The 27,449-nt window shown below is 42.4% G+C and overlaps 3 protein-coding genes across 3 annotated transcripts; all 3 read left to right on the top strand.

Annotated features, from left to right (window-relative positions):
* Positions 1–534: 534 nt before the first annotated feature.
* SARC_01904 (hypothetical protein) lies at positions 535–5,281 on the top strand (the record flags this gene model as incomplete). The annotated part of the gene is made up of 7 exons (XM_014304385.1): positions 535–756; positions 1,110–1,301; positions 2,121–2,213; positions 2,915–3,175; positions 3,896–3,998; positions 4,189–4,302; positions 4,651–5,281. Coding segments are annotated over 7 exons (1,182 nt in total), but the record flags the coding sequence as incomplete, so codon positions are not given.
* Positions 5,282–12,107: 6,826 nt separating this feature from the next.
* SARC_01903 (hypothetical protein) lies at positions 12,108–13,269 on the top strand (the record flags this gene model as incomplete). Its single annotated transcript, XM_014304384.1, has 2 exons — positions 12,108–12,128; positions 12,715–13,269. 2 exons carry the CDS (start codon positions 12,108–12,110, stop codon positions 13,267–13,269), a joined length of 576 nt encoding a protein of 191 aa, XP_014159859.1.
* Positions 13,270–16,884: 3,615 nt separating this feature from the next.
* SARC_01902 (hypothetical protein) lies at positions 16,885–26,467 on the top strand. The gene is made up of 21 exons (XM_014304383.1): positions 16,885–17,327; positions 17,663–17,766; positions 18,216–18,466; positions 18,602–18,718; positions 18,860–19,018; positions 19,170–19,229; positions 19,504–19,643; positions 19,810–20,217; positions 20,400–20,551; positions 20,769–20,844; positions 20,947–21,087; positions 21,248–21,370; positions 22,342–22,479; positions 22,681–22,857; positions 23,133–23,393; positions 23,804–24,093; positions 24,331–24,403; positions 24,666–24,758; positions 24,937–25,029; positions 25,227–25,407; positions 25,744–26,467. The coding sequence occupies exons 1-21, from the start codon at positions 17,172–17,174 to the stop codon at positions 26,082–26,084; spliced, it is 3,534 nt and encodes a 1,177-aa protein (XP_014159858.1). The 5' UTR covers positions 16,885–17,171; the 3' UTR covers positions 26,085–26,467.
* Positions 26,468–27,449: the final 982 nt, after the last annotated feature.

Raw genomic sequence — 27,449 nt, 5'->3', positions numbered from 1 at the left:
ATGTATGTATGTACGTATGTATGTATGTATGTATGTATGTATGTATGTATGTATGTATGTATGTATATATGTTTTGTATGTATGTATATATATATATATATACTTGTATATTATGTGTGTGTCTGTGTGTGTGTCTGTATGTTTGTTTATATGTTTTTGTGTATATGTGCGGGAATGCATATGGATATATTGACATATACTCTTATATTCGTGAATATTTCTATGTAAATAGTATTCCTAGATATATGTAAATAATGTTCCATAAATCGGTGTAACTGCACATATACATAAATTGAGGTACACCTCATCTCTTGTATGACTATTTTCGTGGCGTATCGTTTTCAATCCCTTGGGTGTGCAGCGTGTGTAGCTTGTAACCTTATAGCATGTTTCTGTGCTTCTAGCATAGCATCAACGATGAAAATGTATAATATCCCACACACGTGTGATAGTCTACAAGATGGCACCCTCTTAACCTGTAAGTGTACTTGGTACTGCTGGACTTATAGTTTCCATTGCTCGTCTTATGTCGTAGATCTAGTAACGGATCTGCTACTCAAGTTCTACGGTGAAGAGAGAGCCAGCGAGAGATGGACCATCACAGCCCTAGATGTGCCTGAGAATGTGCAGGGCGTGATGAAGCTGCTGCAGAACAAGTGCTTTCGGGCTGCAGTCGACTTCACGGGTATCTACCTCAAGAGCCTCTCGGCGGGGGTGGACGCGAAGCCAGATACGCCTGAAACGCTGCAGATGATGGTAGGTGTGCAAGTTTGCGACGGCGAGAAGGGTCGGATGTTCGTATGCAGAGTGTTTATATGAACAGATTTGTCATCTATGGTGTCAGGTCAGTGTGTGGTGTGCAGTGCTCTTGTAAGTGGTCGCTCGCTGTCGTCGTGGTACGAACACAGCGCACTCTACTACGATCACTCTCCACCGCAGTTTTTGGGATAGAGTTTAGGGTTTAAAACTTCCTGCCCTAGATTTGCGTGTGTGGGTGTGGTGTGCAAATGGCTACGGGTGCCACTGCCATGGTGCGCGTGGCATTTGCACCTAAAGTAAACGAGAGGCTTCTAAACCTGTCCTTCTCTCGACACTCGGCTTCTCTGTAGCTGGTGCGATTGTCGTCTCTATCGGTACTGGGCCTGTGGGAGAAAGCACTGCACACGCTGGATGTCCTGGGAGACCTTGGCAGATACGGCATTGACCACGAGTCCTGTGACCAGTCCGACAGAGCGTCCGGTAGCAGTGGCCCGGTAGACACGTTGCCTTTCGCTCTGCACCTCTTAGCGGGAGTTGTACCGGTGAGTAGCCCTGCGTGCGTTGTTGAGTTTGGTGAAATCGGATTGGATCCTCTTGGGAGTAGAGGTTGCAGTCTCGCGTATGAATTTAGTTTCGCGACCCTCTGCAGTGTTATAATTTATGTCTGTCTCTCTGTTCGACATGATGTATGTCTGGTTGTCTGGTTGTCTGTTTATTATTCTGTAGGCCTATTTATCTGCAGTGTTGTGATTTATGTCTATCTCTCTGTTCGACATGATGTATATTTGGTTGTCTGGTTGCCTGTTTGTTATTCTGTATGCCTATTTGTCTGCAGTGTTATGATTTATGTATATCTCTCTGTTCGACATGATGTATGTCTGGTTGTCTGGTTGTCTGTTTGTTATTCTGTATGCCTATTTGTCTGCAGTGTTATGATTTATGTCTATCTCTCTGTTTGACATGATATATGTCTGGTTGTCTGTTTGCTATGCTGTATGCCTATTTGTCTGCAGTGTTATGGTGTATGTGTGTTTGTCTGTTTGACATGATATATGTCTATTTGTCTGTTTATCTGTTTGTCTGTTTGTCTGCAGTGTTATGATGTGTGTCTGTTTGTCTGTTCTCTCTGTCGTACATTTAATTGTATGCTAAATCTTCATGTGCACATTATTCTTACGATCTATCGGGCTTCTTCCCATTGGAGTGATTTCAACGCAACCTAGAGAAGTGTTGAATCTCAATCGAGCCATGCTACAGTCCTAATACGCCGACGACGACAACCAATCATAAACCCGTGGCTTGTATTCCACATGATCCTACCCTTACTTGCATCCCCTATAAATTCATCCTTCGCATTATAGTTCAAGGCGGGACATGAGCATGACGCGCTAGATCACATCTACGGTCTGTGGCATCGCGTGCGAGAGCAGAAGGCGAGATGGGACGGCAAGCAGGTACGCAGAATGAATCAGAGCGGTACAAGTTTGGGTCAAAGTTTAATTTGTGAACCAATTTCTCTCTCTTTTTTTTTCGGACGCGTATTTCGAGACGATACCCTGCCGTGTCGTGAATGATTCGAAAGAAATGGTTGTCTGCATGTCGTACTGTCTTGCATTGGGATATTCTGTAAAGATAATTAGTCCGTGTGGAGTGGTTCGTGGGATCTGCCCGTTTGTCGTGCACGCGAGTTCGCGGTGTGCTTTCTGTCGTAACTCGTAGCATCCGGAGACTGACTTGTGCTCAAGCTTGTATGCTTGATGTTTGGAATTACTCCATCGGTTGTCGTTCTAGGTTTTCATTGTTCATGAATATATCAAACGAGGGTCTTGTCTGGTCTAGCTGTATGTTCAATGCTGTGGCCCATGGTTAGTGTGCGTATCGTATGCACGGGGTTGAAGTGCACTTTGTAGCCGATTGAGATAATACCTGTATATGAGTGCTGATATGGAGCATGCAGAAGTATCATAAATGACAAGCATACCGCTGTAGACCTTCATGGAAGGCACATTAGTGAGACCGATATTGGTCTATTGTGCGTGCATGTGTGTATATGGAATACTGCACATGTATTCCACAATGTATATCGAATATTTGTAGTCTATAGCACGACATGGTATGTAACTCAACAGGATGTACTTTGCTGATCCCATCTTAGGGGTCCGAGGAGTTTTTAGTATGGGAAGAGAGGGAGGAGAAGGTTGCCGGCGTGTTAGTGTGGATTCTGGTACAGCTGAACGAGTTCCAGTTGGCCCTGGACATTTTGTCGGCCCTCCCGGAGCCCTCACAAGCACGTGATAGTGAGTACCGCTGTAGGGTGGGGGCGTATCGGCTGATATACCGCGCGCGCGTACATATCGCAGTAGGTGACATTACGGCAGCCACAGATTGCACTAACGAGGCAGAGGCACTGACACAGGTATGCTGTACAGAAGGCGGCTGTAGGGCAGTGCTGTACGCTACTTTGTGGGGTTACATACATGCATGACAGAGATGGCGCATGCATGCCAGCACGAGCCTTATCTACGCGATTGGCCTCAAACGAATAGGTGTACATAGTATGTGTTCAGTTTGCGGTTTGCATAGGTACTCACATTCAGGTATTATAGCTGTAGCTACAGAAAAGTTTCTATATTCCTTATGTTGTATTTATAATTTGACAGATTACAGTGTATCGTTTTTCGTTTGTTAATTAAGTGCCTATGTATCTACTTGTATATATTTACTTGTCTACACGCGCGTGTCAGAATGGGCAAGTTTTTTACTACGCAAATATTGTATGCACAAACTTCATTCTGATTCTCCTGTACTTTTCTGCATGTGACAGCAACAGCTGTGTGTCTTAAGAGAATTTTATATGCTTCTTTGCATTCGGCATGCACAAGTCTGCCAACGGTAATAGACCTTTTGTTTCGAACAGGACTTTTTTTTTATCAATTTTCATTTGATCACTCCTTCGGTGTATTCAGCATAAGAATGTGCTATTCGAGAGAGAAATACTGTTTTCTGACTTGTCAATTCGCCTCAAGTTGCCAACTTCACCTGGGAGCTACGCTTATCTCAAATGTGCTACGCTCTCCAACTGCAGCTTCGATCCATACTTTGTACCTAAATTGTGTGCAATGTTTTTCAATTCCAGCCTTTGTTAGAAAAGGCGTCTGCGGAGGATACACAGGAGGCTTCTATCAGAACTCTTAGAGTCGACCTGCTCATCAACAAGGGCAATCTATTACTATCAAAGGGTAAGCATATGTGAGAAGTGCATGTTGCAAGATACATTTGGTATGCGCCCATGTCACACTAACCGTATGCTGCATCTCTGTGTATTGTTCTTTGCTTTGAGATATGATGTACTCGTGTTGCAGCGTCCGGAATCAATGTGTCCTCTTCTGTGCGCCCACTAAGACTCTTGCCATCGTATGTTTCTATCAGGGTCTTTCAACGACGCGCTGAAAGTATTCTTATCCGCTCAAGAGCTAGCGCCAAACGATACAACTGTTGTCAACAATCTCGGAGTGGCTTATGTGTATCTCGGTCGGCTGTCAGGTTAGTGGTGTACCTATTCCGTTTCTACTCAAAATTATACAAGGACGTGAACGAGGGTTTTACCTTGGATGTGTGTTCGTGTGAGCTATACCCCCCTATCTGCAAGTACGTGGCCCTAGCGGCTTGCCTCTTTCTTCATTTCATTCCTCTGGCATCCTACTATCAGGGTTCCTGTTTTCGTTGTCGAACTCGTATTCGTTCTTCTGTTCTCTTCTCTTCTTTAGACTCGTTTCAGAATCATACTGCTCGCTACTATACCATGATCAAACGCAGTACCCATCTTTTACTTCCATTCGCCAATTGCATGCTCGTGCGCTCATCTATATCATGGTATACGCGCCGTTCCAGAGTCCATCGCCACCTCCAAAGCCTTGCTCAATGAGAAAACGGCCAGAAATGAAGTGCCTCCATCGCAATTAGTTCTTAATCTTTCGACTATGCACGAGTTAGAGTCCTCCCGCAGTGCTGAGAGGAAGCAGGATCTCATCCCATGCGTCGAAAACATCACAACCGATTCGTACCCAGTACAGGCCTTAAAGATTTGATCAGGCTGAGGAACAGTATAGACTGAGGGGCGGAAGAGGTGTAAACAAGCTGTTTAGAGCCCAATAATAACTGGGCACACAAGAAGTAATATTTGCACTATATAATTAGGCCCGAACGTATCTAATGTATATTTTCGAACCAAAAAGAAAAGTCGTAGTATTTCGTTTTCCTACCTAAACATTTGGCCCATGTGTATGTGGCAAATACGAATATTCCGGGTGTAGACTTTGGTCAAAACGGAAACCAGAGAGGACCAAGGATGCCCTTCAAGAACGAGGTGGTGCAAGCTCGAAATACGATAAATAGCGTCAGGAATATTGGCTGGTTGCGTCCGACAGTGTATCTTAGAGGAAACAAAATCTCATTTCATGCGTTGAAAACATCACAACCGATTCGTACCCAGTACAGACCTTTAAGATTTGATCAGTCTGAGGAACAGTATAGACTGAGGAGCTAAAGAGGTGTAAACAAGCTGTTTAGAGCCCAATAATAACTGGGCACACAAGAAGTGATATTTGCACCATACATTTAGGTCCGAACGTATCTAATGTATATTTTCGAACCAAAAAGAAAAGTCGTTTAGGGTTTTAGGGAAACCCTAAACCCTTCTGGTACCGCCCATGAAACTTCCCGGCTAACCAGAATTTTCTAAATACATCAGTTGTGTGTTGTGGTATCGGACAGCCTCTAACTTCGCTCTGAAATAGAATTGGGGATGATAGCCTTACCCTTCTTGGTATCACGTTCAAAAATAATCAGACTGACTCAGCCCAAATTACCACTACGAGTGGAGGCCATCTTTATTCCACAGAATGTCACGCTCCCACCCAATGGTGGAAGTGTTCCATATCCATCGTTACGAATGAACGCACCGTATGTCCTCCATCGTTGCATCACTCGCCCCGAGCTTCTCGCGGCAGTTCGACAATATTAACTTTCCCTCAATATCTCCAGAACCTTTCCAACGAATATTAAACCTGATGTGCACGTAGACATAATAATTTACCCCAAATTGAAATTAAAAATCCCTAGTCAATAACCAAGCGTTTCGATTGGATAAAAAGAATGTATGCTACTGACAACTGAAAATAAAAAGAATCATTTCTATGATCTATCAGCAGAAAATAAAACTATTTCTCTGTGAACAAACCGCTCCTTATTTTTTCTCTGGATTTGGAAAGAGAAAAGAAAAATGACTTTTCTCCTCCGGGATGGATGTTTGGAGAGTACCCCGTCCTCTAGGGAGGGTCAGGACAAAGCAAGTAAAGAAAAGACCTGGCTATGATACATTACATGGGTCATGCACGTTTTTGTTTGTTATCTATCTTTTCAAATCATATAATCGGTTTTTATGTACACATGTGTACGTTTGTCAATCCTATTTACTGGTCAGTTTTAAGGCACACGATAGAAAAAAGAATATTACAGAATATATAAGAGTATATTAGACTAGCGAAGTTCTAACCGTACTCTCGTGTAATTAGAGTATTTAATTTTATTGCATAGGCAGGTGTGCTGCAGCATACTGCAACGACGTCATTGAGAAGAAGAAAAACTCTGCGGTCCGTGCTTCTCACAAAAATACAATAAAGTTTGAGCAGCGCATGATCATCTTCAGATTATCCTCAGTTATAAAAGAAGAAAGAAATAGTGGCCAAAATATTGAAGGAACACAAGTGTTGTTCGATTGATATTTGTTTCAATGAGAAATAGTTATACAGGGTCTGCAATTACCTTAGGCTCAAGTATAAATTTCAGCGATAGAGTAGCATCTGAAAAACAGAACATGCAAAATGTATCTGCAGTCCCCTACATCGGAAATTCTTCCAACCAGCGTACAAAATATTATGCTTGTCGTGTTGCATCACTTTTAAATCGTCTTGCAATGAAATGGCGGAATGTATAGTACCTCCTTCCTTTTGTCACAAGGGTTCATGAAAAGGTGGCTCTGTATTCCTATATACAAAATGAACCAGCTCCAGATTGATTGAGCCTTTCTTGAGCTCTGGTTGTAAGCTTTCACTCTTAGCACGTACGTGTGCGGGCAAAGTGCCCTAGTACGAGATTTTAGGACCGGACAAGAGAACCGGACTGGATGAGATATTAGAGAACTTATTAAGAGTAGCCAATCTGAAAAATTGGCTTACTGGAGGGCAATGACGCATTTGCGTCATCAATCATAATTTAGTGTTAGCGTGTAGGGTGGGCGACTATAAGTAAATTGGTATTGTATCTAAAGAATGGTGCGTTCGAAGGAGTATAATTCTGATCTCACCCTCAGTTTTATTCTGATGATGTTTGCACTAAAGTTTCACCACTTGGGTTTTTGAGGGTAAAAACACTTATTTGATCAGTTTGAGAAACCTTTTACAGAACACTTTAGTACCATGATACATTTACATAAATAAATATATAATTTTTAATGTTACGTACTCTCGGGCTGGCCGGTGGCCTACTTGCAAATAGAACAATCTGAGAAATATCTGAAACTACTCTCATGTGCTCTCGGGCTGACCCATCTATAAATAGAATATTTTGAGAACAAGTCTCAAATTACTCTCTGACTGATGGCATAAAACGATATCAATGTATGTAGACATAAATTAACTCTTGTACTCTCTCATTTAGTAACTAGGAGCCAAAACCATACTGAAACCTGTTGTTCGAGGAAATCTCGTCCCACGTATAGCAGTAGCGTCGATCATAACGGCACATCTGAGCGAGTTCACTTACTCAGACCTGACAATCTTTACTAAGCTTTACTCGGTTTTGACTACAATTTTAAGTGACCGAACTACTGCATTTATTATATTAGATGTTTTACAGTTCTAAGCTACTAAACTCAAATTTTTATTTTGTTGTTGTTGAGTTTTCACGACGAATGCACTTACTGCACTACCAGTACCTAGGGTGGGCAAGAAAGCCTGCGACCGGCTACTGAAACTACTGCTTGGAGAGTGTGTAAAAATAGCGGGTCCTTAATAGTATAAGCAGATGCTGACGTAAATCTGAAGTTCTGGAAGACGTGAAACGAAAAGGTAGATGCTATTCGCATTAGGCAAATTAACCCATTTTTTGGACATTTGAAAATGCATTAGTACACTTATAGAGTACGGAGATGGTTTTCAATTGCTACAATTATATAGTTTCTAACTAATATAGTTGTTTTAGCTACTATAGTTTTCAACTACCATGGCTACTATAGATCCTATAGGTTTCGACATTGGTAGCCCTAAAGTTCGAATCTCGCCCAGGGATAAAAAAAACCCTCACTCACCAGACCAGAGTGCAAAACGCCTGTCAAAACTGAATATTTGACAGCTGTCCAAACTAGGACAAAATTACCACCTCGAACATTCAAGCGGCTTTGAAAAACTGGCGAATTACGTGGAAACGTAAAGTAATATAGACTGTATACGATTATTACAGTATAAAGGATAGTAGTCTTACTTTTTTTGCGCCTAGTCCTCTAAGTTGATAGCTCGCCGATCACCGGCTGGTTGCTCCGTAAATTCCTTGATTGAGGTCATACTCTTTACATGTATGTCATGTACACCTGAATAGTGAATTCTTAACTATCATCTACTGTTTGGGTGTCTCGCTTCTTTCATTTATAGCGACCTTGCGAGCTACACGAGTTTTTTCTCCAATGTAGTGACGTCAAATATCTCATCCGATGAGAGAACGTACACGTCGTCTGTACATATCTTCTTTTTGAACGCAATAGTGTTGATTTTTTTGGTTGAATTTCACCTGCATGTAAATAGCTCGAACAAGGGGATCTGGTTTAGCTATTCCTGCATACGAGTTATTCCATGCCTGCTCTGCTGTTTCCCTACATGCGGTATTTCCGTCCCCTATCGAGCTCTATACATCATCTTCATTCATGTTCAGATCTAACGGCTCACCCTCATCACATACAAAGAAATAAGCACATCCCTATCTATGTATTTAGAAGATTTTCTCGCAGCACGTCCCTCTCTTGATACAGTAGTGCCGATAGCGCCAGTATAAGAGCTAATAATAAGTATATTGTCACGTCTTCGTTGACTACGTGTCGTGGTCAGTTCTGATTCTAAATACTAAAGCAACTTCCCAAATGCTAAACGGTATTCATGTACGCATATATTTATTTCGCTAGGGAAGCAGAAATAGCAGAACCTTTGCTTACGCTACCCGCCGTATCTCCGGATCGATGGCAAAATGCATGGTGGTATCTGCCGAAAATATTGCACGAGTGGGAATCGAAACCAGTGCTCGTCCCATTATAACGCAAAAAGCAGAAAGGGCACACTTTAAAGTGTAGCACGTTTGAACTAGCACGATCTACCCATAGTGTTTTAGAGTTTGATGATATTGTCTAGTCCCACAGCACTCAATGCCTTCTTTTCAATTTTTGGGGATGGTCTTGTCTCCCTGATTTTAACTTCTTGTCTCCCTGATTTAAGTGTTTTGTGTTCCTCATTACTGCTAGTCGATGTGTCGCCAATGTTCGTGTGGTCCTAATGTTGCTGTTGGTCGATGTGTTTCCTGTACTCGTGCTCGTGTGTACGTTGCTAGTAGATGCGTTGCTTGTGTTTGCTTGTAGCAATTGTTGGTTGCTATAATTCGAGTTTCCACTACCAGACTGAGTCGACGCACGTGTCACATGGGGGTTTTTTTTTGCTGTGTGATGATCGTATTTCTGTTACCTGTTTGTATCGCTATTGCTGCTTTAGCAATACTCATTTGAAGTGTGGCAACTACATCGTTATCTACTTGCTGTGAAAGTATACTAACATTGTCAATGCCTCCCTAATATGTGATGATACGTTGTCATCGCCCAACTGATTTGTAAAACTAATATATGTTCCACTTTCTTCCTTTGATGCTTATATTTATGCTTCATGGAGTTTAATAAGCGTATACGTGGATCATCGAGATCGGGTTGTATGACAGCGGTTGAAACATATCGGACTTGTCCAGAAGTTATTCTTCCTTGTACCTTGGTATCGCCGACTTTAGTTATGCTACTAGCAGTCGCTGCCTTTAGCACTAGATTTATAAGTCTTGGGCTGTCGTTGTAGCCCATGCAATATCGCTCGTTGTCATTCCGGATGGCTTTGATATACTGCAAGATGCTCTACATCATCAAGATAATCTAAGCTTATGACATACCTACTATATGTTCATACATTTGTTCGCCACTGTTTTAGATGTGATGAAGAATTCGATATGATTATGGATACGATAGATGTGTCCGTGATAACCATTGATGTGATAATGGGTAGTAAGAGACTACAGGTCTCAGACCAGATTTTACAGCAAAATTCTCTTTGATTGATAGAAGTTATCAGAGTTAGCTCACTTCCGAATGCTAATTACGTTGCTTAAATTACTCCCGAGAGTTGATTGATTGCTTGACCGACTCCCGAGAGCGGATTAAGTTTCTCAACCGACTTCCGAGAGTGAATCAAGTCGGTCAACTGCAATATTTTAAAAATAGCTACGTTCCTATGTGAGCCACAACCTATGCGGAAAGGCATCATGTGATCAGCGTGAAATTTAGTTGCAGAGTAGTCGAAACATAATAGCATCGAAGTGTTAAAGTGCTCTGCAGAAAGTTTCTCATACTGACCATATGAATTTTATTCTGGCCAGCCCAAGCGGCTGAACACTAGCACAAACACCTTAAGTATAAATTCAAAGGTGAGGTCAGAAATAAATATATGCATTTGCACTTTATTTAAAGTCTACTACAATACACTCTAAAATGTATTATGTGGTGATTCGTACCGAGATGCTTGTCGAGGAGGGCTGCCAGGCTGTCCATCGATACTACAAGGGCTGTTAAGCATGTTTGTCTAATACATATAACCGTGTTCAAGCTGTCTAGGTAAATAGTGTTTATACTATAACTGTTGTAGTGCTTTTACTGCAACTGTTATTGCTTTACTCATTTGTAATTTCTACAAGTATTGAGTGACCGTTAGTAGAGCGTATGGTGTTGACTGCTTTGACTCTGTGCCACTGTCGATAAACGGCGAATGCTTCTTCTACCCAAGTATTTATCGGACTTAGCGACAGGTGGTTTCCAGATGGCTATCACCCCTACCATATCGCCATATGCATAGTGTTTGAACGGTAAAAGTACACTTGTTAGGTGCTACATGGGCAGTTGAAAAGTACTACAGCACAGAGGTATCCACTAGTACGATAGTGAACCAGTTTGAACATGAACGTGTTGGTTGCTATCATGGCACAAAGGCGGATTGTGATGTCTTCACGCTATTGGGTAAAGCTTTCATTGGAGAGTTCGTCTCGGTCAATAATAGGAAGCTCCCTACAAGTCAATAGTAGTTTTGGCGGCGAGCCTTCCTTGCTATCTCCATAGTTGTGAGACGTTGTTGGTATTATGTCGGATCTGCTCGCGGAGCTTTGGGAGCTCATTGTGTTACCCTTATTGACTAGTAGTAGTGTGAGTCGTATTTTACATCCATTCGGTTCAGTCATCGGATATTCCCCCCCCCCCCCCTAATTTTTACCAGTTTTTAGGGCCGCTTTGATGTTCACAGGGGGTTAGAAGCGTTTTGCGCTCTGGTCGGTCGAGGGTGTCGGGATTTTTCTTTTTCTTTTTCTTCTTCGTTTTGCGAGATTCGAACTTGCGAGAGTAATACAAGTACTCAGGGAAGTTTTAGTGAGGATTACTGATTGGGAACCCAACTGACCCAGTTGGGAGCAAAAATAGATCATAGCCTTCAGTTCTCCACAGGTCTAGTTTTTATACAATAGCGGTCTTGTAGTAGAGAACGATAGCAGTCAGAGGACGGGACATACCAGCCCTATGGCAAGGACATGGAACGGCCCTAACTTTGGGGTCTCGGAACAACCCATGACAAGACGATCCCCATGTTACTCAGTAACTGAAAGACACTTTGATCTATCCTTCTGTACACTGGTTCTAGCGAGGTTGAACCCACTAGCTTAGTTTTCAACGATAGTAAACGACGTCTACCTTGAGTTTACTGAACTAAGCTCGAAGTAGAACGAATAACCTGATACGAATACCTAATTTCGATCCAATATCATCGCGTTATTGAACACTTCTTGCTTTTGGATTGTGTCATGGTTAATTTTCTGCAGCCCAGTTCCACTTCTGCGGCAAAGTATATTCCCACCTATTATGGAAAACTTTGGAAGCCCATATTCATTTTCTTCTTATCATTGGAGAAGGCAAAGAATGCACCGGCTTCCTGGCAGATGATGATACGGTCGACATAATGCTCCCGCACATTAATCAGGTAGTCTGTTCGAGTGTAAAGTGATAGACTTAAAATAAAGTGCAAATGTTTGTTTTTCTATGACCTTGCCTTTAGTTTTGTATTTAAAGTTTTAGTGGTTTAGGGTTAAGGTTTAGGAAAATTTCATATAGTCAGTATGAGAAAAAAATCAGCCGAACACCTTAACAATTCGATAGTATTCTATTTCAACTTCTCTGCTGCGTAATCTCACGCTAATCATATGATTCTCTTCTGCAAAGGCTGTGACTCATAAAGGGGCGCAACTTTTCCCAGATTTTTGCGGTTAACAAATTTAATCAATTATCGGGAGCCGGTTGATAAACTTTAATCAACTTTCAGGAGCCGGTTAAGAAATTACCTCAACTTTCGGTAGTGGATTAAGAAACTTAATTAGCTCTCAGGAGTGAGCTAACTCTACTGATTTCTATGAACCAAAGAGTTTCTCTTGCTATAAAATCTGGTATCAAACCTGTGGTCTCTTAATCTAGATCAATATGGTAGAGTTTTATTTTGGCGCTATGTTAACTATAATTGAACACTACCTCACTGCACAGTATGATCCATCTGCATACCTGCGCCTGATCAGGCGAAACGTCTCAACACGGCCCACTACTGTGACGACCGCGCCAAACTGATATACTTGTCTGTTTTCGCGAAGAACGTGTCGATAATTTATCATCTATCAGAGAAAGATATCCAGTCACCCCGTAGGTCTCTAGAGCTCCTTGATAAGGTGAAATGTCCCAACACGGCCCACTACTGTGACCAAGCTGATCTACTTGTCTATTTTCGCGAAGAACGTGTCGATTATTTGTCGTCTACCTTAGAAAGCGATCTAGTCACCCCGGGGGTAGTCACTAGGGAGGATGTAGTCATCGGCATGCTCAAGGTCGCCAAATCTCTCATAGGTGCCAGAAAGTCCTACAATGTGCTAACTAAAGCACCACCGATTGGTAACTTTCCAACAACCACCCCTAATGCTGACTTTAGCCCTTTCTTCATCCTTCGTAACAATACACCTGACAACAGAACTAATCACGAGCCGGCAAGCAACAAGCGCACCCGTTCACACAGACCTTTAATCGGTCTCCCCATCGCTCTGTACGCCAACCACGCGCATGACAGGCAAAAACGCTCATAGTGCCATATCGTGCTCGCTCAGCTCACTCAACACTTCACACTCCTCATCAGTCACGGAGTACACCAGCTGTTGCGACAGATCCCACGGTGGCCGTAACCTGCGACTACACCAAAGTCTCTCCAACGGCAACCTACGTCAACTCATCCTGACCGAGCACCCACTGCCACAAAGACGGATAGACCACTACTAATTGTCAATCTTAGTATACTAGTGAGCACATGCGTCAACGGAAATAAAACAACAGTACGAACGATAGCACAGATCACGACCGCGAGCTGGCTACGAGTCCGATTGACAACCAACGCTCCAATTGTGTTACACACACATGCGGGGACTTACGGAACTACCACGACACGCGAATCCCATATAAATCACGAGCGCAATATTGATGCAATTGTGTTTAAGCCACCGCACTCGTGCCTGAACGTTACATACGTGTAAAACGACGATAGGAAAGATAGTAGTTGAGATTAAAGACAAAGTTTCTAAAGTAGAATAACAAGAAAGTGATATTCTGTGCGTCATCTCGTGCAGTATTGTATAGAGAAAAATTACTTATCTTATAAAAGTCAAGTTCATATATAACTTTAAGTTATAATGGATATAAGTCAATAATACCTAGCAAAAATATTACGCTACGACAATGCTAGTCAGGATATCCCTATTCCTATTTATTTAAATAAATATCATATATAATTCATACTTCGAAGCCTGCTAGTGGATTCGCGACCAACTGTAGGCCTCGGCCAGGAACATTGTCCAGCTGGACGGCTCACTCATCGTCCATGGGAACGATTTCATCTTCACTGCCCTTGGTCGATGGCGACCTAAGCAAAGTATGCTCTATGAATACATCTACCTCCGTTAGTCTAACTGCTGATTCCCGCGTTCGAGGATGGTGTTGGTCTTCTTTACGTTTAGTATGCATGCTGGCCAGACACGTCCGAATCACCACACTCATATGAATAACCATACCTCAACTAGCCACCCGCCGTCCAGCAAGGCTCTTCAGACATGTATCCAGTGAAATGTGGACAATCAAGTCATGTACCACAACCTAGCTCTCATACCACCAAAATCTACATTCATCGTCACACTTATCTTGGTTTGGCACAGAACTCTACACGTCCCTGAAGAAGTCTTGTACAGTGCTGCGGATGTACATTACAGCAGCCTACACCGATTAACTCAGGAAAGTGTCCTTCAAGCATTCGACGTGTACGGGCCTATGCAAGCGGCAGTATATGCCACCATAATAATAGCGCCAAGTGGTCGACTACGCAAGCTGTGTCACGCCAGGCAGACTCAGCGACTCAGAAAATCGCCGGCCAACTCTCACACTGTAACTCTAGACTTCCGTGGACTGCAGACAATACCATTCAAGACGCGTCGACACTGAATGTGACACCCGATAGGACGATGCTGCCAGCCCCAAGACTCAACGCGCAAAGACAGTATTATATGCACCAGATGCCGATTCGCCACGTGGGCATGATTTGTTCTATCCGCCACACGTGTAAGCAGAGTCCCAACAAGGTGACATCTGCTACAGCCACGGTCACGGAACAACCAAAAGCCCACACCGCTCATTATAGGCATCGACGTTCCCCGTGAACATTGTTAGCAGGAAGCAGGTGATATGTGAACAGCTATCACACACACATAGCCCAACCATGAGAGACCGTTGGCTTCAACTTCCACATCCTACACGTCTCCCAGGGCTACCTCATCTTCACAACAGCACACCGATGGACTTTCCCGTCAGCCCCGTTGCCTTATGGAAAATGTTAGAAACAGCTGCTATGGTATATACTACCTGGAGGACGGCAATCTTGTCACACCATGTTCCAGGAGGCCACCCAGGCGATATTCAAAGCACTGAACGATTATTATGATATCTTCCGTATAGTTCGAAATCTGTAAATAATATCAAAGAGCATACAACTACGATTGGCATTGTTTCTCTAGATGAGAGAGTATTGATTTTACTTCAGCTATAATGAATAAAATAGCACTGGTTTTATTCGGCAAAACAGAACCATTGTAACATTGATAGCTCATTACATCAGTCTCTTGTCGATTATTTCTTGGTGAGCTAAATTTTTTTCCAAGTCATGCCACAAAACACAAGGTGCAGTATTATTCGACCTCCCCAGTAAACAAACTGTAGTCAAGTGGGATATAGCTCACAAAATTGATACGGTACTGGATTGGTTGGTTCAGTCATTTGCTTTACTACATTGTCGCGAGCTCGAATTTTGTCTTGGGTATACATTGGGATAAAAGACAATCAAATAGTACTAGGCCAGCACTACTGCCCAGCGCGGAGCCGCGGAAGGTTCGGAGAAATCCGCCCAGGAGTAGCAATCCCAGCGTGGAAACAGCAATGGCGCACAACTGGACGAGATGGTTGCTATATTTAGTACTAGCGTACTCGCAATGCGTTGTATCTACTATATGAATGCTCTACTGCATTAATAAGCCGTGTGGAGCACCCTTCTGAAACAATGCTACTGGATGTTAGTGAACCGATGATTGCATTTCTTCCCCGACAGCAAAGACCATTTCTTGACTAACGCTGATATAGTGACTTATCTCACGGCCACCCTCTCCACCCTCCGAAAGGTCTATAACCCCGCCCATAGCGGGCCGGATAGAGGCCCTAAGCTTGCATCTCAGGAAGACGGCCCACATGTTACTTAGTAGCTGCGAGACAACACCAAGTGTCTGAAACTTCTTTTTAAAAACTACCGGACCGACCCTTTGTGCGGTCTATCCCATATAGTGGTTCTAATGAGGCTAAACCCAATAGTTTCGCGATATTGTAAACGACGCTGACCTTATGAGTTACAGTTTTGAAAATCTTTATTCTCTCCATGGCTCTCTGAATTCATACGGTCGCGAGCAGAAATCACTAAATCAGGGTCGTAGCGGAAATCGTAAATTCAGCAGAGACCTAAATCCTGAAATCCAGAGGGCCATGATTTCTTCCTTCATCAGCCTTGTTGTCCTACTGTCCTTTTTACTCTCGCGGCTGAGAGTTCGGACTTTGGACGACGGTCAGTTTTCAAGATTTGAAATTTTGGCGGGCGCTCTGCACAGACTGCAATCTACACTCTGGATTCTGTTCGGTTTGACCGGACTTGAAAGTTGAATGAGGTATATAGAGACTCACTCAGAGTCAGAGACTAGTCAGAGTCGCAGAGACTCAAAGTCTCAGAGTCTCAGAGTCTCAGAGTCTCAGAGTCTCAGAGTCTCAGAGTCTCAGAGTCTCAGTCTCTCAGAGTCAGCAGTCAGCAGAGTCAGAGACCCATCAGTCACTCAAAGTTTGAGATTTCTTTTTGTTTCGTTTTCACAGAAGTGTGCTTTTTTGGGTTGAAATGACTCATGCGACAAAATAAAATAAATTTCATTTTACGGTAAATTTTTACATATATAAAACTTCGATGACGAACTATGACTGTTTTCAATGTTTTGTTCGAATTTTGGGATAAAAGTATACCGAAAGCCTGAAAACCCCAATTCAACAGTTTGTTTTAGGGGCGTTTCTCTGGTGGGCTGGTCAATATAGAAACCAGAAAATGTATTAAGAAAACGCGCAAACTTTTATATAAAGTTGTAACTGACGTGATATGTAGTGTTTTTGGGACTATGTATCTAAAACCGGGTCGAAATTCGCAGATAAAGATCATATTACAAATTCGGCATTGTGCACCGATCGATTCTATAGTATGACCTCTAATTGTACTGCGCAAAGTATAGCTAACGAAGTCTACGGGTGGCGATGCATACAGGTACATACACTGGCCTACACACACATAAAGTACTGAGATGACTGTTACAGTAGCGATTTCTATAGGGACAGACAGTAGTGTATAGGCATCTATTTTCTACTTGACAAGATGTCGGTTACGGAGGTGAAGCTTCCGGCTGAAACAGAGGTCGACCAAATCCTATCAGCACTATGCAGCAAAAATCCATTAAGCGAAACTCTTTCATCCAGCGCCAAAGAATATCTTACTCGTATACAAGCACGTGTTAGTGCAAAAGAATCCAAGGTAAGTGATTCCGCGTGCCCCTTTGATACGTTTCTGGAGATTCCTTAAATCTCTGCATGTTGCTGTTGTGAGCGCGGGATATCCAAACGTACAGCTTGAGTCTGTACCATATGCAAGTTGTGTAAAACTGGTTTCCATCCCGATGTAATCTATACTAATGATAGTAAATCACAAACCTATTCTGGACACCGCGCCATATACATGATTATTGTTTTGTGTTTCAAAATACGCATACCATCCACAAGCCTTGCAGCACCTCTTGATATGCTGATATCATTTTATTATCTCATTTTCTCTAGTTATTCTGAGATCTAACTCTGTCCCTTATATTGTAGTCCAACCTCCCTGCCTTGGTAATATGTGCTTTATTCCTGGCTGGGTGTACAACAAAGGAGCCCACTCCGGACCTTGGCCAGATGCTCTTAAATAGGAGAATAAGGTTAGTTGTAGTATTATTTGTGGTGCTTGTCTTTGCACATCGTGTCAATTACACGCATATATGCGATTATACTATTTGATCCAGTTTATTTCTGTGGATTGGCAGTTGGATTCAAACAACCGTGCTGATTGTGCACTTTCTAGTATACGAGCATGTCTCAATCCGTGTCTTAACGATGCATGCTCGACAGGTTTTCAGTTGCGCATGAGATGTTGTAATACACTAATAGCACATGGACTGTAGACTCAATTTAGGCGGTCTTTCAGAATTAGGTCGTCGTTGCTTTTTTAGCCAACATGCCTTTGCTTTATGCATCGCCTGTCAGCTACTGCAAGTTAGAATAGCGGGTGCTGTGAATATGCCTACGCAGCCATGAGCACATGCACATTTAAGAAGGGAGAAGCATTCATATACTCTATTCACACCGCCAACGCGCCCTATGTTGCCAGTTTGCCCTCATTCATCAACAGATTGAAGAGTTTAAGCGGGGATGTGTCGGTGAACACAGATGTGCTAGATGACGGACTGGCAGAAACTGTGGATGAATTAGACCACCAGTTTCAGGCTGTTTCCTGCATCTTTAGAAAATACGAAGCCCTGCACAAGAAGGTGTTCACTCCAGTCGCTTCCAAAAAGTCTGAAACCGACACTAGAGGACCATACTTTATATTTGGCTGGCTTTTGTATTTAATCGCAAAAGGTACGTTCGGGGATCTATGTACTTATAGTGCTTTGTGAAGTCTGCTGACCTGTTGTATAATTTTCAAGTCGATGCTTCACCTGGTGGTAAATAATACGTGTGTATTAATTTCAGCCTATAATGTCTGTCGCGCAGATCACCTCCTACAACAGACATACGATCTGGTAGACAGCATACACCTTTTGGTAGTCGTCACGTTGTTCACCGTCCGACAGGCACCTAGGACAGCGCTGGCATCAAGCATGAGCAAGGGTGAGTGTCTGGTTTAGTTTCTTGTAAAACTGTACTTGTGTACATCGGATGCAAGAGTCTCAAGTAAGCACACACTCAATGTGTTCTAATTTCGATGACAATCAGACGTGATTTTAAACTATCTGAACCACTCACTTACAGTTTTGAAAGAAGATGGCAAATCAGTGGACGAAGAGTTGCTTCTTAATATGCTCTGCGAGGTTGTGAATGCGCAGCCCGCCGACGTTACTGTAATACAAACTGCTTTCCGATCATACCTGGAGAGTTTAATCAACAAGGCCGAAACGTTGACGTATGATGGTATGTTGAGTATGTCGTTGTGTCCGATATGTCACGCCAATACACAGCACATTCCTCTGGTTGCACCTCGCTCCTGTATCAATTCAAACTACCGCGTTTTCAATACCAAATGGTTGACTGATATTCACACACTGTACCTTCTTTTGCGAAGCGCCCGCGTTGGCACCATCCGCTCGGCGGATAAGAACCCGGTCTGCTTCGTCGTATCCAGGTTTGTGTGTATACAGCACAACGCACACATACACTTTGCGGCGCAGACATCTCATCGTATACCTACAAGTGTCCTAGTAGCTGTCTCTTGTTTCTGTGTTTGCGTATCGTACATAATTGTTTGCATTCTGTTTAATGTTTTGCGTATCAGGGAAATGCTTCGGCCTGAGTCTGGTTGACATTTTAGTAGTGCTGTGTCTGCATGTACAGTATAAAGAGAAATCTGTATCAACTGTCCGAATGTGTTACTTTAACTACATTTCCCGCTTATACAGAAGACGAAACTGAAGCAAGTCCCTCGACAGTCAACCTAGACAGCACACAGAACATGGCCGGCACATACATCTCGCAGAATATTGAATTTCTGAAGGGCACGTACGAGAAAAACAAAACAAGCAATACACGCTTCGATGAGGTATGACTTTTAAGTTTCCTACGGGTTCTTTTTCTTTAACATATTCCTAATTTTGTTCTTGCCCCTTTTGGATGTACCTGTTTGCTGTAAAACAAGTCCATACAAGTTTGAATTGATTGTTGAGGCAAACATCTTGTCAATTCCCTCTGTTTCCCTTCCACCACAGAGGATGTATCTGAACGCTAAGTTTCTGGACGTTGTGGCTAAGGTGGATGAGGCCTCCAGCTCCGAGGCACTACCTAAAGCAATATCTCGAACCAAAAAGGGAAAGGGGCAAACCAGCACGGCACAGAGCATGAAAATAGACGATAAGAACACCACGATACCTGGGAAGAGAAAGAAATCACATCCTGCTATACGGGTTATTCGCGAAGTCAATAGCGAATCCATACCGAGTAGCAAAATAAACAGCAAGGAAGTGCTGGAGGAAGGGGCTGATAGAATCAAACGGCCGAAAATAGACAGCGATGGCGGACTCAGCCCGGATGATACAGAACCCAAAACACCGCCCAGAAGGAAAACGAAGCATCTGAGCCATCGTGATACCCCTTTGACATTCAAATACGACAGCAGGGTATGCTTTATATATCTGGCGAAAAGCAAAGAAGTGCGACTTTGGTAGAAATTTTTACTATCAAATTTGTGCATATTTAAGATAGGCAATGCAAATGCTCGTTGACAAATTATTTGACAATTCGGCTTTAAGGACTCAAACAAACGGTTTTACCCATGTATATTTTTTCACGTTCATATCAGGATCAAAACAGTGCACTTCCAATGCAGACCCCCACCAAAACGGCTATGAATGCCGCAGCTGTATTGAAAGAACTGACCGCTGACATATCAGAATCTACACCGCAATTCCTAAATGTACTGGACATCCGTACAGGAACCAAAAACTCTCCCAGGTATGAATCGGCTTGAAAAAAATCGGGTTTGAAGTGCACAGCACCAGATTTCCTATCGATTCTGTTCTTCTGTTGATGCAACTGTATTGGAGCACACGGGCTGCGTTGAATTCTGGAATGATATGAAAAGCCTGTTCTATTTGGTCGTGTGGTGTGGACACCTTCAATACACGTTTGATAGCATTAACAAGCGCACCTTTGCAATATACATGAACAGGCGGAATAACGTGGAGGTGATAACCAAAAGGTTGGACACTATGGGAAAGATCTTTACTGATCGCTATGTCAAAGAGGTAGGATAAATCAGTCCGGTTCAATTTGTAAGCAAGTGACCTGCTCTTGTGACCACGTTCGCGATCCCTGCTTCTAAACTGGTTCTGATGCATACACCACAGAGAGGAAAAGAATCCCTCTCAATCGGCCAGGCGCATTTCGATTTGGCCAGAAAATTGTATGTCCGAGTGCTGACAACTATGTTGAGTGAAGAGCGCAAGAGACTAACCCCCCATCAGTATGGTCAGTTCATCAATCAAGAGGCGAGTAGCGTGTTCTGTTACAGTATGCTTTTAAATCGAATTTTGCACAAATCCGAGAAAGATTTTTCTGATTACTAATTTTAATCTTTGAAGGTATTTTATATTTAGAAATGGTGTCTTATAGCTAATTGTGAATGCTTCCGTCTTCGTCTTTTGGTAGGACTTCCATCATGCACTCATCGCGTGTTCCTTAGAGGTGGTCATCTGTGCGTATGGGTTGAAAGACATGAGTGGGCCGTGGCTCCTGAAGGCACTCAAAATATGTCCGTACGATTTCATAAAGGTATAAACAGTACGCAATTATCTATGTGTGGTAGATCATTGTATGTATTTCAAGTCCTTATCTGCCGGTTCCCTGCTATGTATCGGCACATTTTGACCACAGGGATGTAAAGATTTTCAGGTCATATATATATATTGGTTATAATGTTTAACATTTAAGCATATGAGAGTCAGCTCTTGAAGGGGTGACATTTGAACTTGTACTTCGAAATCGTGGGTCACGTTTCTAGAACAATTATCTAGCCAGAATGCTACCTTTTGCAATAGGAGTACACAAAACAGCTGCGAGCCTGCTTCATTCTCATACAAATATATGTTTGCACTTTTGTACATATATATACAGCACACATACGCGCACACAGAGACATACATACATATATATATATATATATATATATATTTATATATATTATTACGTATATATATAAACATAGACACACACACACAAATATATATATATATATATCTGTACATAAATAAATACATTCATACATGCATTCATATATATACATATACATATACATATATATGCACATATATGAATATATATATATATATATGCGCATATATATAAATGTGTTGATAAATCCATCTGTCTACATATATATGTATTAATACGTATCTATATAGAAATACAAACAGACATATATCTATATATATACATATACATATACATATAAATACATATATAATGGACATATATACAGATTAATACACACACATATATATATTTATATATATATATGTATGTATATATATATATGTATGTATATATGTATATATATGTATGTATATATATATATATATCAGGGTATGTTTCAATATATATGTATACGTGAATTCTGACTAAGTACATCAGCTTTGACTGCACATGTTACACATATATAGTGGCCCTCAAGTTGTGACTTCACTCTCCACCTGCTCAAGTCTCATTTTTGCCCCATCAATTTGATCATTCTTCACCACTTCCAGGTTCCGGAGAGTTTTGTACGGGCTGAAAGCCGGCTCACCAGAAGTATGCTTAAGCATTTGGCTCACATCGAAGAACAAATGTTAGCCAGTATGATCTGGGTCAGCGGTGGCAAAATATACGAGGAGCTTAAGGACAAGGTACGGTGTTTGCTGACCTATCACTTACACATTACGATGTTTCAATATCTATCACCCGTTTTATATCGGTATAAGTCGATATTAACATGGGTCGAATAACAGACAATTGTGTTGATTATTTGCAGTGACACAGCTAGAAACTGACCTACCCTACTTTCCCTCTAACCCACACACACACCCACACGGCCAATACCCGTTCAGGATGTTCCTCGATGGGTAGACTGTGCCCCTCCATCACAGAGCCGCATGCGGGCCAAAAAAACAGTGAATAAAACCGAGAATACCAGTGCCGGTGTCGGCAACACTGGTGCCGTAGCTGCCATCACATCCACCCCAGTATCTTACTCACAATCCGTGTCCGCAGCACCGCCACCCGGGGTATGTATATGTGTATATATTCACCATACACAATTATCACGCCATTCCCGAGCTTCTGGTACATGTCCTTGACGTGTATATGATAGGTTTCACTGGTTTGTCGGAAATAATCTAAAACTTGGCACTCCATTCCTGACATGTCGTTTACGTGTATTTGGTATATATTTTTTGTTCATCTAAAATACCGTAGTTTATCTGAGATACCATAGCGTGAGCCTGCACTCTACTCTATGAACTCATAACCACATCCATGTACGTCCCCTGTACCTACCCAGGCCGTCGTACCGGGTATTGTGGCCGATGCCTCAAGTCGGACCCTGTCACCCACAGCCACAGAAACCATCAACACGTTGCTCACTGTGGCGCACACCAACACCGGCCTACCCCCAGCCCCAGCGCAGCCCCAAGCGCAGACCCAATCTGTGACAAAGGTACCCGAAGCAGTGTCAACAACCACTCTGACCACCACCACAGACACTACAGCTACGGACCCGTCCAGGGTGGCCAACAAGGGAGTGCAGCTCATACTCAGGAAGGTAGGGCGTTGGCAAGTTTCTGCGTTTGCATTTGCAATTTGCATCGTTTGCGGTGCGTTGACATCCTATCCTCACCCTTTTCATGGTATATACCAGCCTTGTCTACTCTATTATGTGGCTGTCTCATTGTGCAATAAATTGAGCCGCTGGGCATAGATAGGAACGGCGCATGTCACTTGTGCTGACTGGAAATTCACAGCTGTTATCGCGACTTTAATTCGATGTTATTGCTGATTTGTTCTAGGACTGAATGTTGATGTATGTGGTGTTTGACTATAGCCTGCTTGAATGTCATCGCTGTGCATACGCCACATGTTATACATAGCGCGTGAACTCATCCACCTTGTTTCTTCTACACATTGCGCGTGAACTCATCCACCTTGTTTCTTCTACACATTGCGCGGTGTCAGGTCTACAATTTAATGTACATAAGACTTGAGGAATTGTGCGATGCACTGGGCATCAGTCAAATAGAGATCCAACCGCGAGTGTGGCGGCTGATTGAAGACACACTCTGCACACACATTGAGATCATGATTGACCGACACCTGGATCAGATCCTGCTGTGTGCGTTGTTTGCGGTGGGGAAGACGCTCAAGATAGAGGAGTGTGCCTTCAAGAAGATAGTCGCGTGCTACAGGAAACAGCCCGATGTGGACAACAATACCTTCAGAGCAGCTCTCTTGAAGGACGGGAAGAAGTATGACTGTATCATCTGTGCATTTCTCATTGTGGTGTATGATTGTATGATTGGGTCATTCAGTCGATGCCCTGTATTTCAGATCTGGGTTATAGTTTTGAGTCGTTTCCGAACAAAATGGAAGGGTTTCGAGCTTTTCCTCCGCATGTCCCTCGGTAAATGTGTTGGTTCACACACTAAAGTGCCACATATTCAATCCGTACCTGACCTGAACAATTTTCATCTCTATCACTACAGAGGGACAATCATTCAATTTTATAACGAAGTGTATTGTAAATGCATGGGTACAAGTATCCTGGAAGTATCTGAGGTGAGAAGATGAGTTGTTTAAGTGTGCATTGGCCTGTATTGAGTCCCATCGTTCGCTTTGTATAGGCATGCGTCAACCTGATTACGTCATACGACGCGGAGGCACAAGCTTTTTCTCGATTATTAAAATGTTGTTTATTTGCACCAGCAATCGCATATGCCGTCACGTATCTGTTGTTGAATGCGATATCATATATTTATTTCTGGTCAAATTTTGTGACAATGTAGTCTTAAATTGAATCATCCAACCTTTTAAATCGCAGCAATCATTGGAGAGCTTACATGCGGGCACAGCCACGTGTCCCCTGTCGAAGCGTCTGCAAGCGCTGTGGTCTTCACCCAGTACAAAACATCCGGTACGTTTCTTACGGTCCATTCTAACTGATAGTTGGATCTGTACAAGCTGGGCTTTAGACCCTTGGTCTTGTGCTGCACCTTCGCGTCGATTCTAGCGTTTGATAGGCACCATCCATCCATTCTATCGCAAGCGTTTTGTTAAACATCCACGAACATCATCTCTCCCTTCCGCCACAGGTATCGAACAACCACCGAGTGTTCGTGTCGCCAATGAATAGTGGGCGGCGATTGTTTGGCGAAGGCGATGGCTCAGGCAACCGACATATTCCGGTACGTTTTCACTCAGCAGTGCCAGCACCCGGCTACTATGAGAAGTCCCACTCGTAGTTGTTGCACTAAATATCGGCCTGTACTCGTTGCCTGTGCATACATGCCCGTCTGTGCTTTTGGTGACAATGGCACACTCAACATCTGAACCACCAAGCAACGGAATCAATAACAACAATTTCATCCTACCGGCATTACAGGCCAATGCGATACGCGGCGGCCATCCCGGCAACTCTGGGCTGAAGTATACGCTCGGGGAAAGCCCCACCACGGTGCTGACCGAAATCAATAGAGCAGTCAGTGGAGAAGCCCAGAAAGAGCTGAGCAAGGCACCTGTCCCAGTCATCGGCGGACAAACGCAAAGGCAGATACGAGATCTAGGTGATTGTGCTGGCTAGACTCCTTTTTTTTTGTGAACGTTTGCGAATATAGAAATTGGCTATGAATGATTTGTAAGGGTGGTGGGCGTGGTTATATGTCTTGCCATGGGCTGCGGTTGGTGTATGTGCCAATTGTACGGACTGTCTGACTTCCAATTAATTTAGTGATCACCTCAGTTTCATTTGACAATGAACTGTGTTCACACCTCAATTATAATCAATTTAGTGACCACTTAAGTTCCAATTGCTAAAGTGATCACCCCAATTTCACTTTGCTGCGCATTCATCCGAGTGCTTGTTGTCTCAAGTGTCCCACCTCACCTTCCCATCCCAACAGTGTACCGCTCCGCCCAACCATCCACCGGGTTGGCGAACAAAGCGCCGGCCTATTCAGTCTCTACCACGGCGGCTACAGGCGATCCATCGCGCACCACACAAGTCCAACTAGCCCAGCAAACCATCACCATACAGCAACCAACCGCACCGGCCCCACAACAACCGACAACCACTACCACTCAGCAGCCACAGGTATCCAGTGCGGCAGCCCCGGCACCGTATAGTAGTACAAGTGCAGTCAGTGAGAATGCCCCGCCCGATAAACTGAAGCTTGTGTCCAATATAGTGCGTGTGGGTACGCCGTTAGAAGCCACACCCTCGACGGCAGAGAAGCCGCTCTGAGGGGGTGGCCGTGGCGTGAGGGTTTAGACTCTGCTGGGCAGATACAAGCGAATGGGAAATAGATAAGAAGATATGAAGTAAACTGAATATATATTTTGAGCGCGGCAGAGTGTTGTACGGACACGGTGCACCGAGCTTGCTTGGATTGGAATTGGATCCAGCATATACTGCTTAGCATGAATCATAATATGAAATGCGCGAATTAGAGGGGACACAGGGTGTATACGCATTCGTATAGTTTCAAATGGGCTGGGAAGGGCTATCAAGCTAGCAGTCTTGTTTCATGTGGCCTAGCGCAATGGTCAAATATTGTGAAGTACCGGTGCGCACTAGACGATGAAAATGTATAAAGGGTACGTATCAAAATCGTGTGAAAAATCACGTACAACAATTCTCGGACCCCTGGATGGATACATCACTAGCTATAGACACCTCTCTCTATAATTTCATATGCTTCTACACATCAATACAAGAGTATGCACTTTCATTCATACAGTGAACACCATACGCACATAAGTGAATATTACGCGAATAAGCATATATTTCTACTCTTCCGCTTATACACCTCATATGTAGTAGAGTTAAGAAATTCAAAAATATTACGATCAAATTGCAGCTATGCCTTTTTATTTCCACGTGTTAAAAATTGATATGAGAAAAACAGCAATGATCTCCAAAGCATGTAATTCCCTGTTGATACAAGTATATTGTTTACGTCCATCTGAAAATGCGCATATACAAACAAACATTAACGTAAGTAACGCCACGTGCTTTCGTATATATATATATCTATATATATATATATATATATGTATATATGCAAATATATTTATATATCTATATATCTATATATATATATATATATATATATGTGTGTGTGTGTATATATGTCTATATAATATATATATTTATATATATATATATATATATAAATATTAGTACATACACACGTACACTTGCACATGCGTCGGCACACGCAAGTTTCTATAGATACCTATATGTATGTATTTACACACACACACACCATACAAACACTCACACATATATATTCATATCTATAAATATATCAATATATATGTACGAACACACATTCTCACCCTTACACAACACATACATATACACACACATATATATATATAACATATATATATATATGTATATATGTATATATATATATATGGATATATATACAATGTATACATAATATATATATATACATTCATAAATACATATTTGGATATATATACAATACATATTTATATAATATATATTTGGATATATATACAATATATATATATATATATATAATATATATTTATATATAGTAAATGTATATATATATATATATATATATATATATATATG

This window comes from Sphaeroforma arctica (assembly GCF_001186125.1).
Source record: "Sphaeroforma arctica JP610 unplaced genomic scaffold supercont1.80, whole genome shotgun sequence".
Classification (NCBI taxonomy): Eukaryota; class Ichthyosporea; order Ichthyophonida; genus Sphaeroforma; species Sphaeroforma arctica.
This window is presented reverse-complemented; position numbering and strand designations above follow the sequence as displayed.